Raw genomic sequence first — 20,621 nt, forward strand, 5'->3', positions numbered from 1 at the left:
CCACATTTTCATGTGGAGATGGCGATCTTGTCAAGCTCCTGTAGGTGCGCAAGCTCGTTCCGGTTCAAAGGACCGATCGCCGCGGAAACAGGATAGCCATTAGCTACTTAAATGTGCTAATAACCCGCCTATTGTGCAAGAGCCGCTTCCTCCCGACCTATCACTTAGACTCTCCACTCGATACCATGGATTTTCAGCGTCTGCCGTTGGAGCTACTCTGTATCAAGCATTCCACAATCTGCACCCTGTAGACGCGACCGGTAGCTCGCAGCTAAGCTTCTCGTGACAGCAATCAACACCATACAGATTGGACCTCAATGTTCCAGCCTGTGTGGTGCTCATAGCTATCCCGCGCCGAGCTTTGTTTTTGAGCGTTGCGTTAAAAAATGCATCTCTGCAAAAAAAAACCCCCGAAACTAACGAGTAAAAAATAAACATTTTGTAACTTTGACGCCTAAAAACACATATGGCAACATAGAATGTCCTTCAATTTCAGTCGTCAAAAATGAAAATTCTGTAATGATTGCGTACTGCTTTGATGGGATTTGTTTGCAGATTTGTATTTTTCAACGCAACAGGTGGTATCAAGTTAAATTTAGTAGGCAGGAGCAGTTGTCCAACAACAAAAATTGATTGTACTATCTGTCAAAATAATTATTTAGGGCAACTATGCTTTCGAGTTTGTTACTTGTTCGCGCTACATTTTGTTGGTTGTGTGGGTTATGGTTCTTAACTATATGCACACACAACCAAATCTCGTTGACAGATAGCTCCCTTGGCGAAACAAAATTGAGCTCAGCTGTCTGCATTACTCCACCCGGGTTAATATGTTTTGGGTGGTACCAGGCAAGATATATTAATTTACAGGTAGTGGCAGTAGCCCAACAACAAAATATAGATTGCACATCTGTCAAAATATAGATTGCACATCTGCAACTTTTGATTTTGTGTATATAGCTAGTTCGCGGCATTTTTCGCTATCTTTGTGTGTGTCATGGTTATTAAATATAATAAACACTCACAATCAAAACTCGCTGGCAGATGGTGCGCTTCGCGAGAAAAAATTGTACTCAGCTGTTGTCAAGCCTTTGACATTTAGATTTACTGCAAAATCAAAATAAACAAATTATACTGCTTGGTCTTATTTTGTAATCAACCCCACAATGTAGTTTCAAACATGTGTGAAACTGCTGTTATTGCCTGCGTTATGATCTTCACATTTTGCAAAAGTAAACGAAAATTTTTATTTGCATATATTACAGTCTTTTTCAAAAGAATTTAGAGGAATTTCGTATTAATTTGCAAATTAAATGCCTATTTACGAAGGAACAAAAAGAGTAATTGGTTAAAATGCTGCATTCGACATGCCAACTTGCATGAATCTATTCTGTGCCACTTTTACGATATTAGGAAGCATTTAATGAGCAGCGTAAACGGGGGTTAACTATATAATTTGTTTTTGACAGATGCAGTGAGTATAAACTTAAATTAGTTCTAGGCTACTCTGCACTTGGTTTTTGGCACATTAACATGACACATAGGTTGGCAACTCCTATTGTCATGTTTTTAACGTATATTGTAATTGGTTTGTTTTGATTTCAAATAGTGTAGTGCTCTTTTTTTTTGTGTGATCGTAAAATGAGTCCATCTGGAATTTATTAATTTCGTAAGTTAATATATTTGTCGATGATATTTTCGGTCAATGAAAGCTTCGATAAACATTAGCTGAAAAGATTGATCCCTTTTTAAGGTACCATACCATTATTAGTACCGGTAAGGATCCAGAATCTTCGGCTCCTGGATCGATTTAAATGTTTTCTAGAACAACCAAAATAGCAGTTTGATTAACTTTTGACAGTATATATATATTGTGACTGTGGGACATATACATACATGTAACAGTTGTATAAAATCGGTCTATTTGGTGCTCAGCCGCCATCATCTCAACCAAGGAGATCCACCAGGCACGCTCGTGGGTCGCAGATAGTGGAATATGGTTAAAATAACAACGACGGACCGGAACGTGTTTGTTCGCCTGTAATGATCTTGAGTAACGTCGCTGCCTCCACATACAAATATTTGGATCCCGACACGGGATAGCTGTTAGCACCACACACTTTGGAACATTGAGGTCCGACCTGTGTGGTGTTTATTTGCTGTCACGAAAAGCTTAGCTGCGAGTTCCGGGCGCGTTCAAAGGTTACGGATGGTGGAATGCTCCATACGGAGTAGCTGCAACACAGTGTGTTGTGTTCTGTCTTTCGTCTGCTTGATTATGTTGAGTATCCGATCCAAGAACTCTGCGACTAAAATAGGGTGCGTCCAGAGGGATCTGGTCTGAGTCAAGTGGATCTGCTAGTCACAATCAGGATATGCATCCTGCACGTTGGCATCAATCCTTGCTCTATAGGAATTGAGGCGGTCGCATCTGCCGGATCGTAATTGAGCTAGAACTACTCTGGTTTGCCGGGGGTGGTAAATTTTTTCAGATGCAATGAGAGCCGGTTGTTATTCCCCGCATCTGCTACCGTATCTGCATGAATGTTGTTTAGACCCGCTTGATATGCCTTAAGGCTTAAGGTAGATCTTAAGGCTTCTGGTCGGTGGATACATTTCCACAAGATAATGATTTGGATGGTCACTGCGATAACACCCAAGATGGTATTGGTTAGAATGCATGTAGTAATGTGTTCGCACGGGTAGGATCTTTGTCTCCTGATAGAGATGGAGGAATGGTGGATAGACGGATGTGAAACATCTACTGTATTTTGATTTCTTATCCCTAAATTCCACAAATAACTGGCGACTACACAGCCTTATAGGTCCAATTCCATGAGGATCGTCCTATCATATGGCCTGGTCTGATTTAAGCCACGCAAATGTGTGCGGTGATGGCAAACAAAGTTGTGCTATGCGGTCTTCGAAATCTATGCTAAATTGTAATGGCGGTCCTTGTCAAACTCCTGTAAGTGAGCAAGCTCGTTCCAGTCCATGGGACCGATCGCCGCGGAAACAGAGTGGCCATTGGTTATTTAAAGGCGCCAATAACCGACCTTGTCATATCGATCATCATAGGTGCTCAGTATTTGTGAAAAAGCCGGTGCCGTCCGGCCTCGCACTTAAACTCTCCGCTCGATACCGCTCATGTTTCCGCGACTGCCGTTGCAGCTACTCGGTAGCTCGCAGCTAAGCTTCCCTTGACACCAATGAACACCAAATGGATCGGACCTCAATGTTCCATCCTGTGTGGTGCTCAAAGCTATCCCGCGTCGGGATCAACTAAGTGAAGTGGCTTTGTGGAATGACAACAATGCGTCAATCGAACGAGACCACACATAGTACGTACGCTTCTATTAGTTTTTCCCATGCCTGCAGAGTGTTTGTAGTCCCAATTATGAACCTCAAGCATCCTTATTAACTTACTGAGAATTTGACATTACCCGGTAATCCCTTTTCAATTTTCAGTTCAGTCTACTATGAAAAAATCACACTAAGACATTTTTAGGCAAATCCAAGATTACACCCGGCAGCGAGGTTAATTCCTTTCCTTCCATGTGAATTCCTTCTTCTCCGTGTAAACACGACCATTTCCGATTTTCTATCATCCATTAACGCTTTGTTAGAGGCTCTCTCTCAAGACGGCTCATCACTCTGTGTAGAGCCGAGTAAAAAGATCTCCTGTTAATGTATGCATGCTGACATCTAGAGAAGTGAACGTTCCTCATTTGCTCCTAAGGTGCAAGTCCAAAATTGGTTCCAATATCTATAACTTGCTAAATGGGCTATATCGGTCCATGTTTTGATATAGCTGCCATATAAAGCGATCTTGGATCTTGACTTCTTGAGCCACTAGAGGGCGCAATTCTTATCCGATTTGGCTGAAATTTTGCATGAGGTGTTTTGTTATGATTTCCAACAACTGTGCTCAGTATGATTGAAATTGGTTCATAACCAGATATAGCTTTCATATAAACCGATCTGGGGTCTTGACTTTTTGAGCCTTTCCTATTCGATCTGCACGATGTGTTTCGTCATGACTTCCAACAACTGTGCCAAATTAGGTTTAAGTTGGATCATAACCTGATGTAGGTGCCACATAATCCGATCTAGAATCTTGACTTCTTGAACCACTAGAGGGCGCAATTCTTATCCGATGACGTGTTTTGTTATGACTTCAAACAACTGTGCCAAATATGATTCAATTCGATCCATATCCTGAGATAGCTGCCATATAAACCAATCTGGAATCCTGACTTCTTGAGCCTCCAGAGGGCGAAATTATTACCCTATTTGGATGAAAATTTTGCACAACGGCTTCTCCCATTCCTCTCCCTTCTCCCTTCAACATACTTGTCAAATACGGTTCGAATCGGTTTAAAGCTTGATACAGCTCCCATATAAACCGATCTCTCTATTTTACTTCTTGAGCCCCTAAAGGGCGCAATTCTTACTCGTATTGTCTGAAATTTTACACAATGACTTCTACTATGGTCTCCAACATTCAATTCTATTATGGTCCGAATTGGATCATAGCTCCAATATTATAGCAATTCTCTTATTTTATCCTTTGTTTGCCTAAAAAGAGATATCGGAAAAAAAAACTCGTCAAATGCTATCTATGGTGGAGGGTATATAAGATTTGGCCCGGCAGAACTTATCACGCTTTTACTTATTTAAGAAAATAAAGTCTTCACTTAGGAAATTTTCTACGTTCTACAGCACAACAGTTTGTAGGTCATCATATAAAAGTCGTTGCAAAGCTTGAATCCAATGGGATCTACCAATGTGATTCTCGTTCGGCAAGTGTCCGTCTCATTCATAGAAACTGCCTAAGGATCGCTACCTCCACTTGCAGGTATGAGATTGCCTTGTGTTGCAGATATGTTGCGGTTGAACTTGAAGCGAAGGTAAAAACAAACTTCCATTTCTCTTTGAATGTTAATATTTTTTTATTAATTTTCATTGCTTATACCGAAAATTAGTTCAATACATCGTTTAAAATATATATGTATGTAGAGATTGAGCTGTATTTTGGGCTGACCTGATATTGATATTTAAAATATCCTTACGTTTCGAATGCTCACGGATTGTTTGTCATCCTTAACGCGTCTATAACCAAAGCAGTAAAAATAATCAAAAAGGTATTTTGTTTTTGTTTTTGTTTTTCTTGAGAGTGTATCTGTCGATTACATAGATATATTTTCAACATGTTAGTAGAAAAGAAATAGAAATACATACAGATATATAGATAGCATTATTAATATTTAATTACAATTGTATGAGTATCTAAATTAAGAAGAGACAAAACAAAAAAAAAAAATCAAGTGTATATGTATGAATAGTAGAGACATTCACAAAATTTCATCACCAAACCTCGCCCATTGAGAGTTGTGGGTAGTTGGCGGGTCATTGGCGATGTCATATGATATAACAACAAAGTAACATTTAAAAACTGGTATTTGTTGAAGACGAAATTCTTCTTTAGAAACTATGCCCGTTGTTGCACATCTCGATGCTTAGTACTTCTCGTTAAATAATACAAATAACAACAAATTATTGAGGCCGCTTAAAATTCAATGGCCCGGTATAATAATTTTAACAAATAAAATAATAATAATAATAAAAAAAAACAGAACTCGATTGATGACCTGATTACAGCAGTACCCAGACGAGTGGGTAAAAGGAGATTATGGTGCTCGACAATAACTGGGTTAACTAACGTCTGGTCTGGTTCTGTATAAATACATTATTGACAATGAAATAATACAGAAAAGTAAACGAAAATCGTTGATTAGTGGCGTGGGGGTGGGGAGGGGAAATAAACATCTCGTTGAGGGATTTGTTTTTGTTTTTAGGGTAGAGTATGGTGATTATTGGCAATTTCGAAAACGGCGATAGATGCTTTGTACGTAGACAAAAACACATTTCCAATCGGGTCGTTTCATCACAACCATATCTTCAACATCTAATAAGGGGGCTATTCCGGCTTTCTCACTGCAGAAAAATAAAAGAAATATAGAAAAAACGAATGGGTGAAAATATGTCTTTTATGTTTATACAAATAATCTCATACTTAATATACTTTATTAAATGGGCATTATAACATGCACATTAAAATAAAATTATTTAATATTCTCTATTAAGTTCCAATTAAGTCTGCTATATAAAATGTCTTTTTCAGGAAAACATGTGAAATTATATCCAATTAAAGTTGTAAAGTTGGTTCGTCTGTACCAAATCTTATGATCACACTATAGATCGCATGTTTGAAATTTCATTTTATTTTTATTTATTTATTTATTCAAAATCAATACAAAGAAAGCCCATATAGGCCAATTATTTATGTATTGGAGTAAAAAACTATGTACAACAGGATGTGAAAAACTTAAAACTATTAAACTAACTTAAAAACTGATTAAAGGTATAAACTATAGGGCTCCCCAGCTACATGTAGGCAAACAAAAATAAGAAATAACATAAATATAGGTCCTACTGCCTTACAAAAAATATATAAGAAATTGATTGCAAACTATACAAGTATATCTAAAATTTTATTCCTGTAACTATTATAGGAACAAGAAAATAGCTTAAGGTCATTTGGCAACGTGTTCCCAAAAACGATAGATTCTCACCAAAAATGAGTGTTCATAAATCGTAGAACGCATCAATGGGACATCTATCTGAACATTGCGTGTAGAGTTTATAAAGGAAAATTAGCCAACCAAAATCTCAGCTTGTTCGCATTTCATGATTTTATAAAAATGTAGCAAAGAACGCAGGTTAAGATAATCATGAAATGGACATCCTAAAAGCTTCGGAGCAAGTTCGTTTACACGATCATGATCACGCACGGTCAATCCGCAACAATCTCGAACAATGCTTCTAACCACTCTTTCTACCTTTTGTAAGTTATAAGACCAAGTTCCACAATAAACCTCTATGGGTATCAACAAAAAGTGTGGGAATGATACAGTTCGTTGACGAGAATGGAAAAACAAAGCCTTGGTTTTAGCAGGATTAATAAGCAGTCCATTTTGATTCGTTAAATTGACAATGCTACTAAAGTGATCATTAATACAAGACTCCGCAGGATTTAAGTCAAATAATAAATATATGTCATCTGCAAACACAGAAGGTTTGCAAAACTCATTCTCAAACTGTGATATCATATCATTAATGTATGCTAGAAATAATATGGGGCCCAAAACTGGCCCCAGAAGTGACATTATAAACGGCCGATCTCGTCCCATTTATGTCAACATACTGGGAATGTCCAAGTAACAACGTAAAGATCAACTTGCACGCGGACTTGGAAATATTAAATTTATCTCTTAGTTTCTCAACAAGAATAAAAAGATCTACACGATCAAAAGCCTTACTCAGATCTAAGCACACCAAGATACAACTTTCGCGTTCATTAATCCGCTTCCGAATCGAATCAGTAATAGAAAGAATTTATTGATATATAATTTTTAAGATAAACGCTACAAGTGGATAGTTGAACAGAACAGAACAGGTATTAAAATCCATTGCAAATGCAAATTTTGCACATGAACATTCCACTAAGGAATAGCGGCAAACTTCTCACATATCAATGAGTGCAGTCCAATTCAAGTTTAAGCTCAATGATAAGGGGCCTCCTTTTTATAGCCGAGTCTGAACGGCGTGCCGCAGGTCGACACCTCTTTGAAAAGAAGTTATACATGGCATAGTAAGTCACAAATGTTGCCAGCATTAGGAGAGGAAAACAACCGCTGAAAATTTTTTTCTGATGGTCTCGCCAGGATTCGAAACTATGCGTTCAGCGTCATAGGCGGACATGCAAACCTCTGTGCTTCGGTGGCCTCCATTAAAATCCATTATTCGCCCTTATTCCCATTCCCAGTTTCACATTTCGTGGTAACTTTGTATAACTTATTAGCCTTCGATAGTTTGATAATATTGGGTTGCCCAAAAAGTAATTGCGGATTTTTTAAAAGAAAGTAAATTCATTTTTAATAAAACTTAGAATGAACTTTAATCAAATATACTTCTTTTACACTTTTTTCTAAAGAAAGCTAAAAGTAACAGCTGATAACTGACAGAAGAAAGATGCAATTACAGAGTCACAAGCTGTGAAAAAATTTGTCAACGCCGACTACATGAAAAATCCGCAATTGCTTTTTGGGCAACCCAATAGAAAACTATTGTGGTAAATAAAAAATTGATATAATAGGAGGCTACTATCGATACTCGATACTCTTTCGACAAACAGGCACGATATAGTTTAGTGTGCAGCTAAAGGCGCTATTACACAGCATGGAGATGTTTTATGACATGCCACTTTTTGTATTCACATGTAATTGAAAATGTTGGTCAAAATTGTCAATTTACATACGATTCACAATTTTTGCTATTACAACTGTGTTTTATTTTCGTATGACATAACCTAAAAATTTGAGCAAAAGCTTTCATTCGAGTGACAACAAAAACAGCTGATTTCTTTATGAAAATCTTGACATTCGACAACGTCATCGCCAACCGGAATACGGGGGATTATTTTAATACTTGTATTCTAGCACTACAGATAAGTGTTGAAGAAGTTAAATTGGTTTATTGGGAGCTCTATCAGGTTATGCAATGATTCGGACCGATGATTCTAGAAATGTCATGACAAAAGCCAATGTACCAATTTCAGGCAATTCGTATAAGAATTGTGTTCATATTATTATTTACGTTTTACATCAACATTACATATTACAATTTTGAAACTAATGATTTCATTCGTTCGGAAGATAGTGTGCTCTTAACAGACGGTAAGACAGAAATACACCACTAAGGTAGAGCTGGCAAACTATCGATAATCGCAACATTCGTTATTTTCAATAGTTTTAATAATAAATATCGATAGTATCGATATTATCGTTAATTTCCCATAACCTAGTGTCGGATTACTTATTTTTGTTTAGTTTTGCAAAAAATTTTACATTTGCGATAGTATCCATCAGAAAAATATCAATCGATATTCAGCCAAAAATTAAATATCGATAGTGCCATCGATATTTTGCCAGCTCTACACTAAGGGCTTGTTACTAATTCCCCGTTAATCGTATCGATATTTTTCTTGCTGTGTTTCATTGAAATTTTGTCTTTAGAGAAAATTTCGTTGAAATTTTGTCTTTAGAGAAAATTTCGTTGAAATTTTGTCTTTAGAGAAAATTTCATTGAAATTTTGTCTTTAGAGAAAATTTCATTGAAATTTTGTCTTTAGAGAAAATTTCATTGAAATTTTGTCTTTAGAGAAAATTTCATTGAAATTTTGTCTTTAGAGAAAATTTCATTGAAATTTTGTCTTTAGAGAAAATTTCATTGAAATTTTGTCTTTAGAGAAAATTTCATTGAAATTTTGTCTTTAGAGAAAATTTCATTGAAATTTTGTCTTTAGAGAAAATTTCATTGAAATTTTGTCTTTAGAGAAAATTTCATTGAAATTTTGTCTTTAGAGAAAATTTCATTAAAATTTTGTCTTTAGAGAAAATTTCATGGAAATTTAGTCTTTAGAGAAAATTTCATTGAAATTTTGTCTTTAGAGAAAATTTCATTGAAATTTTGTCTTTAGAGAAAATTTCATTGAAATTTTGTCTTTAGAGAAAATTTCATTGAAATTTTGTCTTTAGAGAAAATTTCATTGAAATTTTGTCTTTAGAGAAAATTTCATTGAAATTTTGTCTTTAGAGAAAATTTCATTGAAATTTTGTCTTTAGAGAAAATTTCATTGAAATTTTGTCTTTAGAGAAAATGTCATTGAAATGCTTTTCTTTAAGGTTGGTACTATGTTCGATTTGCGAAATAATTTTTTACGATTACTTTTTTAGATAATAGATTTTGAAGGAAAAAACTTGCTGATTTCTTTACTTATGAAAAATGTTAGAAGTATTATTGGTTCCATTGAGATTTGATAGTGCTTCAAAAAAGAAATCGTAAAAAACATGGATTTCCACCATGACATAGTTACCAGGTAGTGTACCGTAAACAGCTGAGTATGAAGTGCACTATCTGTCAACGAGTATTGGTTAGTTAAGAACCATACACACGCAAACAACAAGAAATGGCGCGAACTTGTTACATGTACAAAATCAGAGTTGCACTATTCGCTAATTTTGACAAATAGTGCACTCAATATTTTGATGTTGGGCAACTGCCACTACCTGTAAATTAATATATCTTGGATTTCCACTGTGAATCGCGAACATAGTACCGACCTTTAAAAAAAAGTGAAAGTTCGATGTTCAAACTCTTAAAAAGTACAATTTAATCTTATTGTTGCTTATAACCGTAGAAATACTTATGCTATGGGTATACTTACTCAGCCACGGTGAAAGCTAATTCGAAATTGTGTCTTCTATTTTTTGGAGTTAGTTGACTATAATCGAAGGCATCTGGCAAGAAATGATGTATGAGGGCACAAAACGCTAAGCCATCGACCCAAGACGAACTAAAGTTGGTTATTTGGACGTTCTGTAGGATTAGGAGAGTACAAATAGAGGTAGAGAAAATTAATTAGCATTATTGGTTTTACTATGGGAATATCAATTTAACAGTTTTTTAAATGTCAAACATGCAAACATGTGTAGCCAATAACTTTTAGAACTAACTTGCTGTTCAAAAGAAAAAAAAAAAAAAACAAAAAAATAGGAAGCATTAGCCTGTTTTGCTTAATCCGCCGTAAATGACCTTTCGCCTGTGTGCATTGCAGGTTAACTGTTTTGCTGTTTGTTTGTATGGTCAGACCAATTGCTGTAGCATTTTTGTATTAATTTTCTATGTTAGCTGGCAGCAGAAAGGGTTACTTGAGTAGAAGTATGCAGTTGATAAGTATTTGCTTTTGCGTTATGTTGTTCAGCGCAAATGTTTTATGATTAGGAGCACTGCGTAGCAGCATTTCATTGGATTAAGAGAAAATAGAACGGTTATTGCGAACAACATTCAACTAAAACAGTCACAAGAACAACGTAACGGTATTAGGACATATTTTTTGTTTTGGTGTTTTATAAAAAAATTATGTGGTAAAGAGAAAAAAAAAACAAACAAACGTTCTGGTGTGTGTGTGTGAGAGAGAGAGAGAGAGAGTAAGAGAGAGTACTGGTTTTTGTTTCTCACTCATATGGTGTGGGAGTTGAAATGTATACCTCGTATTCCTTTGTTTTAGACTGACACCACTGTAGAAGCTGTTCCTTGACAGTGGCGGCGCGAGCATTTAAAGCAGGATCGGTAAATTTAAACATAGGCGCATTACCGCTGGCGGACGGTGAGGCTGAAGAGCCGCCACCAGGTGTTGTGGGTGTTGTTGGAGATCTGAACAACAAACGATTTTTTATATATATTTATTTTATAAAACACACTCACACATATCTAAAAATAGCTTTCTGTATTGTCTTTTACTTGATTTTCGTTTTCATTTAGTGATTGTGTTAAACAAAGAAGAGCTCTACTAATGTGTTTCTATTTTGCATATAAAAGTTTTCAATCGTGTAGATTATCTAAACATAAATCCCTTTGATTCTGTCTCCATAGCAATGGTGGAGGGGAAGAAACAGAAAAATGCCATAGAAAGTAAGGTTTTGGACTATAGTATCAGTCATATCTACTGCTTTAAAGTTTTGTGGAAAATCACAAATAGGCCTGAGTTATGAAAAAGATTTGTTAATATGGTTATGTTGTGCAACTTCTCAGATAAATAGGAATTGTCAAATTCAAAGGGTGCTAATGAAAATGCCATTAAAATTTGTAATTACAAAGTTTTGTGTGTTTATATACACTTTTTGTAACTCTAAAGTATGCTCATTTCAGTTCAATGGGGGATTAAAATAAAATACGTTTTTATACCCACCACCGAAGGATGGGGGTATATTCATTTTGTCATTCCGTTTGCAACACATCGAAATATCCATTTCCGACCCTATAAAGTATATATATTCTTGATCAGCGTGAAAATCTAAGACGATCTAGACATGTCCGTCCGTCTGTCCGTCTGTCTGTTGAAATCACGCTACAGCCTTTAAAAATAAAGATATTGAGCTGAAATTTTGCACAGATTCTTTTTTTGTCCATAAGCAGGTTAAGTTCGAAGATGGGCTATATCGGACTATATCTTGATATAGCCCCCATATATACCGATCCGCCGATTTGGGGTCTTAGGCCCATAAAAGCCACATTTATTATCCGATTTTGCTGAAATTTGGGACAGTGAGTTGTGTTAGGCCCCTCGACATCCTTCGTCAATTTGGCTCAGATCGGTCCAGATTTGGATATAGCTGCCATATAGACCGATCCTCATATTTAGGGTCTTAGGCCCATAAAAGCCACATTTTATATCCGATTTGGATGAAAATTGACACAGTGAGTTGTGTTAGGCCCTTCAACATTCTTCGTCAATTTGGCCCAGATCGGTCCAGATTTTGATATAGCTGCCATATAGACCGATCCTCCAATTTATGGTCTTAGGCCCATAAAAGCCACATTTACTATCCGATTTTGCTGAAATTTGGGACAGTGAGTTGCGTTGAGCCCTTCGACATCCTTCGTCAATTTGGCCTAGATCGGTCCAAATTTGGATATAGCTGCCATATAGACCGATCCTCCGATTTATGGTCTTAGGCCCATAAAAGCCACATTTACTATCCGATTTTGCTGAAATTTGGGACAGTGAGTTGCGTTGAGCCCTTCGATATCCTTCGTCAATTTGGCTCAGATCGGTCCAAATTTGGATATAGCTGCCATATACACCGATCCTCCGATTTATGGTCTTAGGCCCATAAAAGCCACATTTATTATCCGATTTTGCTAAAATTTCGGAGAGTGAGTTGCGTTGAGTCCTTCGACATCCTTCGTCAATTTGGCCCAGATCGGTCTAGATTTGGATATAGCTGCCATATAGACCGATCTCTCGATTTAAGGTTTTGGGCCCATAAAAAGCGCATTTATTGTCCGATGCCGCCGAAATTTGGGACAATGACTTGTGTTGGGCCCTTCGATATTTGTCTTCATTTTGGCTCAGATCGGTCCAGATTTGGATATAGCTGCCATATAGACCGATCTCTCGGTTGAACAATGACTTGTACTTATAAGCATTTGGTCTAAATCTGATGATATCTATAGAGTTGCTATGTGGCATAAGGTATGCATTTTTCACTGGATTTTGACGAAATGTGGTTCACATATATACCCGAGGTGGTGGGTATCCAAAGTTCGGCCCGGCCGAACTTAACGCCTTCTTACTTGTTTTCTATTTCAATGACAAGTATACTGCAGGATTTGTCATTTGACAGTATGTACGGCATCCAAGGTTATTAATGTATGTATGATACTTTTTTAAGATTTTTTAACTATGCACATTACCAATCACCTAAGGAAACTAAATAATGTATCTACAGAAAGTTAAAGTTGATTATTCAATGCAGCATGGGCTCGTTGATTTGAATTTAAAGTATAGATTATCATTGTTTTTATAAAAATATCACACACTACTGTAGTTGCTACAACCTAAACTATTGATGCCTAATTCTTGATTTCCTTGCCCGATTTTGATGAAATTTCATATATCTAAACTTATTGCAAATTTTGCCCATGAACATTGCACTAAGGAACTGGGACAAACTTCCCACATATCAGTGAGTGCAGGCCGATTCAAGTTTAAGCTCAATGAGACGGGAACTCCTATTTATAGTCGATTCCGAACGACGTGCCGCAGTTGCGACACCTCTTTGGAAAGAAGTTTTTACATGGCATAGTACCTCACAAATGTTGCCAGCATTAGGAGAGGAAAACCGCCGCTGAAAATTTTTTTTGATGGTCTCGCCAGTATTCGATCCCCGGCGTTCACCGTCATGGGCGGGCATGCTAACCTTTGCTCTAAAGTTATTTAGAGTATTCGATTTGACTGAAATTTTGCACGACCTGTTTCGTCATGACTTCCAACAAATGTGTTAAGAATAGTTCAAATCGGACAATAACCTGATATGGCTGCCATATAAACCGATCGGGGATCTTGATTTCTTGAGCCTCTATAGCGTTAGTCCATGGTTTCTTTGTCAGCACACCAAGTACTACCGACAAGGGACTTAAGAACGCTGTTTCTACTTTTGTGTGCGTTGATGGCATGTAAAGCAGTTGTAGTTCTATGCAGCTTTAGAAACGCAAGCTGATGCTTGGCGAATGGAAATTGTCCAACGGGAGGATCGGGAGGAGTAGTCTCTCATGAGTTTTGGCTACTGATGAGAGAAGGGAGATCGGTCGTGTCCTTCCCAGGTTTCAGTAGCGGGATCACGCTGCCCATATTCCAAACATTGGGTACTATAATAGTGTTCAGACAGGCTGAGGACAGTTGTAAGGTACTCGCCAGATTCAGATTCTTCAGCATTAGTGTAGAGATTCCGCCTGGGGCCAGCGACTTGGCGCCATGGATGACATTTGTAGCTTCGTGCACGATAAATTTTGATGGTTGTCCTGCGGCACTGAGATCACAGATACTACGAATGGCTCCCCTTCTAGCCTTATCACTCCCGGGTCAATAAATTGACGTTTATCTAAGGAAAATACCTCACAAGTATTGCCAGCATTTTTTATTTTAAAAAAATTGTTTTCCTAAGCAAGCCAATAAAAAAACAAACCAAAACAAAAATCAGCTGTTGTTCTGCAAATTTTCACTGGAAGTCGTTCGCGTACTTTTGCTTGCAAATTTTTTAAAGAGAGTAAAATGGTTTTTACTTTTTTGCAAAATTGTACTGGAAAAGTACGCGAACAGACTTAATGGATAATAAATGACGAAGAAAAATGGCCGGTTAACAAATTTAGGCACTTTGCATTGATACATTATGGAAGTCAGTCTATATTAGAAGTAGAGGTCCACAGCTTGCTATAGAAAGATTAAAAGAGAACAAGTGTTAAGTTCGGCCGGGTCTTATCTTATATACCCTCCATCATAAATCGCAATTGTCAAGTTCCTAGAATGACTTTTTCAAATATATATGATCTATATGAAGTTATTGACCGTAATGGATCGTACTTGTCATGTCTGTTAGAAGTCATAGAGAAATTACACATCCAAAATTTCATGCAACTCGAGTAATAATTGCGCCCTTCAGAGGCTCAGAAAGTCTAATCGGGAGACCGGTTTATAAGGCAGTTATATCAAGTTATGGATTGATTTAGACCATACTTTGCACATTTGTTGGAATTCATACCAAAACACAACGTACAAAATTTCTGCCAAATCGGATAAGAACTGCGCACTCTAGAAGAAGTCAAATCGCGAAATGGAAAATAAGTTCTGATAGAGTGTTTCACATATAATTTTCTTCTACGTAGAAATCAGTTTCTTGAAGATCGCTGTGGGTAGAACACCAACAACCTATCAATAGAAAATTCATCAGTTTCTGTGCGTTTTTAGTACTTTCTAGTACAAATCACTATTAAGAGATTATCATTATTTAACACATAATAATGAAAATCTCTTAATAGTGATTTGCACTATAAAGTACTAAAAACGCAGAGAAACTGGATATCAATAAATATCCATTTCAAATTTGCACTGAAATTCTATCCATAATATCCGACTTGCACTGTATTGAACAAAATAAAACACAGCCAGGTCTACCTTGAAGCAACGAATCCGTCTTGTGAGTTTCTTCCCCAAAGTTAAAATACAAAGTTTCGAGATTTTCTCCACCCACCCATGGGTACCGAGTGATTTTAGTCTATAGTTAATTGTTTTTCTGGTTAATTTCCTCCAGCCACCCATGGGTGCCGCGTGATTTTAGTCTATAGTTAATTGTTTTTCTGGCTGGGGTTTCTGTTCTGTAATCCCACAACACTATTTAGCCAATTTAGTTGCAACATCTGAACACTGGTATTGCTTATTTTGAATATGGCAGTTCCGAGGTAGACTTGGTTTAGAAAACCCTTTAAAATAGGAAACTCTCGAATATGTTGAATGCACTAAACTAAATAATATTTTGTTTGAGCGGGGAAGAAACCCGACACAAATTAGTTAGTTGTCTATGGCATGAGCCGCGAAACTAACCTTCATATAATTGAACATAAGGATTCAATGAATAATTTTTTTTGTTCATACCTACGAGTCCATACTGCATTTATTTAATCTATTTAGTTGATGTAAATGTATTTAAGGAAGAAGAGGGACGAGGGACTAAAATCTGTTACTTACTTTGTTGATTGCTGGGAACTTTGTCTATCCAATTGCTTGAATTTGGCAAATGGTGAAACGGTTTTTGGTCCAGTTCCACTAACAGTACGAGTTGTAACTGAAACAACAGAGGAGTTACAAAAAGGAGAACAGTTATTTATGGTTATAATGTTAGAATTATTTGCACGTTTCCTATATTCCCAACAAAATTCACACACGCAACATTCTTCACAAAATGTAGGCATTTTTCATTCAGTCAAGTTCTACAACTATTCCTAAAAAGAAGCAGATGAGGGGAACGGAAGGTTATGTGAGAATGTCTTACCTTTAGTTGTAGTGGTCACAACAGCTCCATCTTTACCCTTGGTTTCGGTTTTTTCGGTCGTCGATGTGGAAGACTGTTGTTTTGGTTGTTTGGTGGTATCTGTGGGGATAGACATGGAATGGAATGATGTCAGTAATGAATGGGAAGAGACTGAGCGGTGCTGGCCGCCCAGTTGGAAGTCAACATAGAATATCATGCAACAAATATATGCTTTCGCAACTTATTCAAAACACTTAGACATTCATTCAAAATCCATTCTAACAAGTTCTAAGTATGTACAGTAGATATAAATAGAATTTTTCGATCATATTCATTGACCTTCAACATATACATTTTTGTTTTTGTTTGTTTGGTGTGTTAGAGTAAACGTAGCCACTACTTTTGGCAAGCAGTGTAATAACATGCAAAACACGTCAATTTCAGATGGACAATAACAAAAATTAAAAAAAAACACACAAAAATAAACGGAATTTAAATATTCCCAATTAACAACAATAAAAAAAATAGAAGCAACAGAACTGGCTTCATATCCATGCTAAAGCTAAGCCCCTGTTTTTGGATAAAAAATAGGCTTAAAACTCGGCAACGTTGTTTTTTCGAAAATAAAATTTTTAAAAAATTTCAAAGTCTGCTGTCTTGATGGAGGCATGATGATTTGCAGTTGCTAGCGGTCGTCTATTTACAAGAATTTACAGAAGGAGGGACGTCATGGTTTATAACTGTCTCACTGGAATGTTATGAAAAAGCTTTGAATTGATCTAATTGTAGGTTTAGTCGGAAATCAACGCAATTAAAAAAAAGCACTGGCAGTGCGGCGGCTTCGTGGAGGAGTTTTGATGTGTTTTTCCATATTATTGATGTAGATGGCTAATTTCATTTTAGTATATTTCCAATATCGTTTATCGCCTATGTTATTGTATGTGGTATTTTAGCTTGTGATTATTTGTATACCCTACACCACTACTGTGGAATAGGTTATTATAACTTAGTGCATTTGTTTGTAACACCCAAAACGAAAAAAGATATAATCCCATTGATAAGAATACCGATCGACTCAGTATCACTTTCTGATTCGATTTAGCTGTGTCCATCTGTCTGTCTGTCCGTCCGTCCATGCACATTTGTGTACAAACTACAGGTCGCAATATTCATCCCATCGTCTTTAAATTTGGTACAGGCATGTTTTTGGGCCTAAAGACGCAGCTAAATCGAACCAGAAAGTGATACTGAGTCGATCGGTAACTCAGTATCACTTTCTGATTCGATTTAGCTGTGTCCGTCTGTCTGTCTGTCGATCTGTCCATGTACATTTGAGTGCAAACTACAGGTCGCAATATTCAGCCGATCGTCTTCAAATTTGGTACAGGCATGTTTTTCGGCCTAAAGACGAAGCCTATTGAAATTGGAAAAAATCGGCTCGGATTTCGATATAGCACCCCTATATATGTTCGTCCGATTTGCAGTAATAATGCAATAAAATGGTCATTTGTTAAACGATTCTCTCGAAATTTGGCAGGAAGGATTTTCTTATGACTCTCAAGATTACTAGCGATTTTCATAGAAATCGGTTCACATTTAGATATAGCTCTCATATATATTTATGGCTCGATTTTCCCACCCAGAGCTATTGCAAGCGCATTTATGGACCAATCTTCCCAAAACTTTGTACAGCGTCTTCCTCGACAACTAACACTTTGTCTGAGAAGTTTGCTCGAAATCGGTTCAGATTTAGATATAGCTGCCATATATATGTTCATCCGATTTGCAGTAATAATGCAAACAAATGGTCATTTTGCAACCGATTCTCTCGAAATTTGGCAGGAAGGATTTTCTTATGACTTTCGACCTTACTGGTGAATTTCTTAGAAATCGCTCCAGATTAAGATATAGCTGCCATATATATATATCGCCCGATTTTCACTGCTATGGTCACTGCAAGCGCATTTATTAACCAATCTTGCCAACATTTTGTACAGCGCTTTCCTCGATGACCACCACAATATTTAAGAAGTTTGCTCGAAATCGGTCCAGATTTAGATATAGCTCCCATATATATGTACGTCCAATAGTAATGAGAATCCAAGTTTTTTTTATTAGTGCTGCTTTTGGTGTTGTTCCTGCTGATAATTGTCGATTGGTTGTCAGATGTTCTGGATAAAATTTCAGTGCAATGTTGTCCTGGATAGTTCGATATTAAACTAAAACAAGTAAAAAGGCGTTAAGTTCGGCCGGGCCGAACTTTGGATACCCACCACCTCGGGTATATATGTAAACCACCTTTCATCAAAATTCGGTGAAAATTTCATACCTTATGACCCATATCAGTTATATCAAAACATGTTCCGATTTGGACCAAATAGTAATAAGTACAGTAGCTATATCTAAAAATTAACCGATCTGAACCATATACGACACGGATGTTGAAAAGCCTAACATAAGTTACTATGTAAAATTTCAGTGAAATTGGATTATAAATGCGCTTTTAATGGGGCAAAGACTTTAAATCGAGAGATCGGTCTACATGGCAGCTATATTCAAATCTGGATCGATCTGGGCAAAATTGAAGAAGGACGTCGAAGAGCCTAGCTAAACTCACTGTCTCAAATTTCAGCGACATCGGACAATAAATGCGTCTTTATGGCCCCAAAACCTAAAACCTAGATATCGGTCTATATGGCAGCTATATCTACATTTGGACCGATCTGTGCGATATTGCATATGTATGTCAAGGGGCTTAACTTAACTCACTGTCCCAAATTTCGGCGACATCGGACAATAAATGAGCATTTTATGGGCCCAAAACCTTAAATCAAGAAATCGGTCTATATAGCAGCTATATCCAAATCTGAACCGATCTGTGCCAAATTGAAGAAAGATGTCGAGGGGCCTAACGCAACTCACTGTCCCAAATTTCAGCAAAATCGGGTAATAAATGTGGCTTTAATGGGCCTAACACCATAAATCGGAGGATCGGTCTATATGGCAGCTATATCCAAATCTGAACCGATCTGGGCCAAATTGACAAAGGATGTCGAAGGGCCTAACACAACTCACTGTCCCGAATTTCAGTGGAATCGGATAAAAGATTTGGCTTTTATGGCCCTTAGACCCTAAATCGGAGGGTCGGCCTATATGGCAGCTATATCCAAATCTGGACCTATCTGAGCCAAATTGACGAAGGATGTCGAAGGGCCTAACAAAACTCACTGTCCCAAATTTCAGCAAAATCGGGTAATAAATGTGGCTTTTATGGGCCTAACACCATAAATCGGAGGATCGGTCTATATGGCAGCTATATCCAAATCTGAACCGATCTGGACCAAATTGACAAAGGATGTCGAAGGGCCTAACACAACTCACTGTCCCGAATTTCAGTGGAATCGGATAAAAGATTTGGCTTTTATGGCCCTTAGACCCTAAATCGGAGGGTCGGTCTTTATGGCACTTATATCCAAATCTGGACCGATCTGAGCCAAATTGACGAAGGATGTCGAAGGGCCTAACAAAACTCACTTTTCCAAATTTCAGCAAAATCGGATAATAAATGTGGCTTTTATGGGCCTAAGACCCTAAATCGGCGGATCGGTCTATATGGGGGCTATATGAAGATATAGTCCGATATAGCCCATCTTCGAACTTAACCTGCTTATGGACAAAAAAAGAATTTGTGCAAAATTTCAGCTCAATATCTCAATTTTTAAAGACTGTAGCGTGATTTCAACAGACAGACGGACAGACGGACGGACATGCCTAGATCGTCTTAGATTTTTACGCTGATCAAGAATATATATACTTTATAGGGTCGGAAATGGATATTTCGATGTGTTGCAAACGGAATGACAAAATGAATATACCCCCATCCTTCGGTGGTGGGTATAAAAATAAAATATCGATGGTGACATTGATATTTGCCAGCACTAATTTATACATTAGGGTGTTTTTATGAAATTACAATATGATGTTTCGCTGCAAATGCTAGAGGTCAAATTCTGAAACGGAATTCTATCCATTGCAAGAAGCTTTATCAGCTCGTACTTAATCAATTTTGGGATTACCAACTTGTATTTTTCAATTAAGAAATCTGTTGGGATGTACACCGTACATCGCGTATAG

At 37.1% G+C, this 20,621-nt stretch overlaps 1 protein-coding gene across 13 annotated transcripts in view; it reads right to left on the reverse strand.

The window, feature by feature from the left end:
• Window positions 1-4,924: 4,924 nt before the first annotated feature.
• LOC106082989 (smoothelin-like protein 1) overlaps window positions 4,925-20,621 on the reverse strand; it is a 117,914-nt gene continuing 102,217 nt past the window's right edge. For 10 of the 13 annotated variants that reach the window (XM_013245768.2, XM_059366627.1, XM_059366625.1 and 7 more), the window contains 5 exons: window positions 16,509-16,607; window positions 16,205-16,301; window positions 11,169-11,334; window positions 10,346-10,497; window positions 4,925-5,994 (listed from right to left, as the gene is read on the reverse strand). In XM_013245768.2, the coding sequence (XP_013101222.2) occupies window positions 5,871-5,994; window positions 10,346-10,497; window positions 11,169-11,334; window positions 16,205-16,301; window positions 16,509-16,607 (638 nt within the window). In that variant the 3' untranslated portion in view covers window positions 4,925-5,870. Of the gene's footprint in view, window positions 5,995-10,345; window positions 10,498-11,168; window positions 11,335-16,204; window positions 16,302-16,508; window positions 16,608-20,621 lie in introns of those variants that run through there. The other 3 variants (XM_059366629.1, XM_059366628.1, XM_059366630.1) reach the window with 3 other exon arrangements.

Source organism: Stomoxys calcitrans, chromosome 4 (genome assembly GCF_963082655.1).
Source record: "Stomoxys calcitrans chromosome 4, idStoCalc2.1, whole genome shotgun sequence".
NCBI classification, from domain to species: domain Eukaryota; kingdom Metazoa; phylum Arthropoda; class Insecta; order Diptera; family Muscidae; genus Stomoxys; species Stomoxys calcitrans.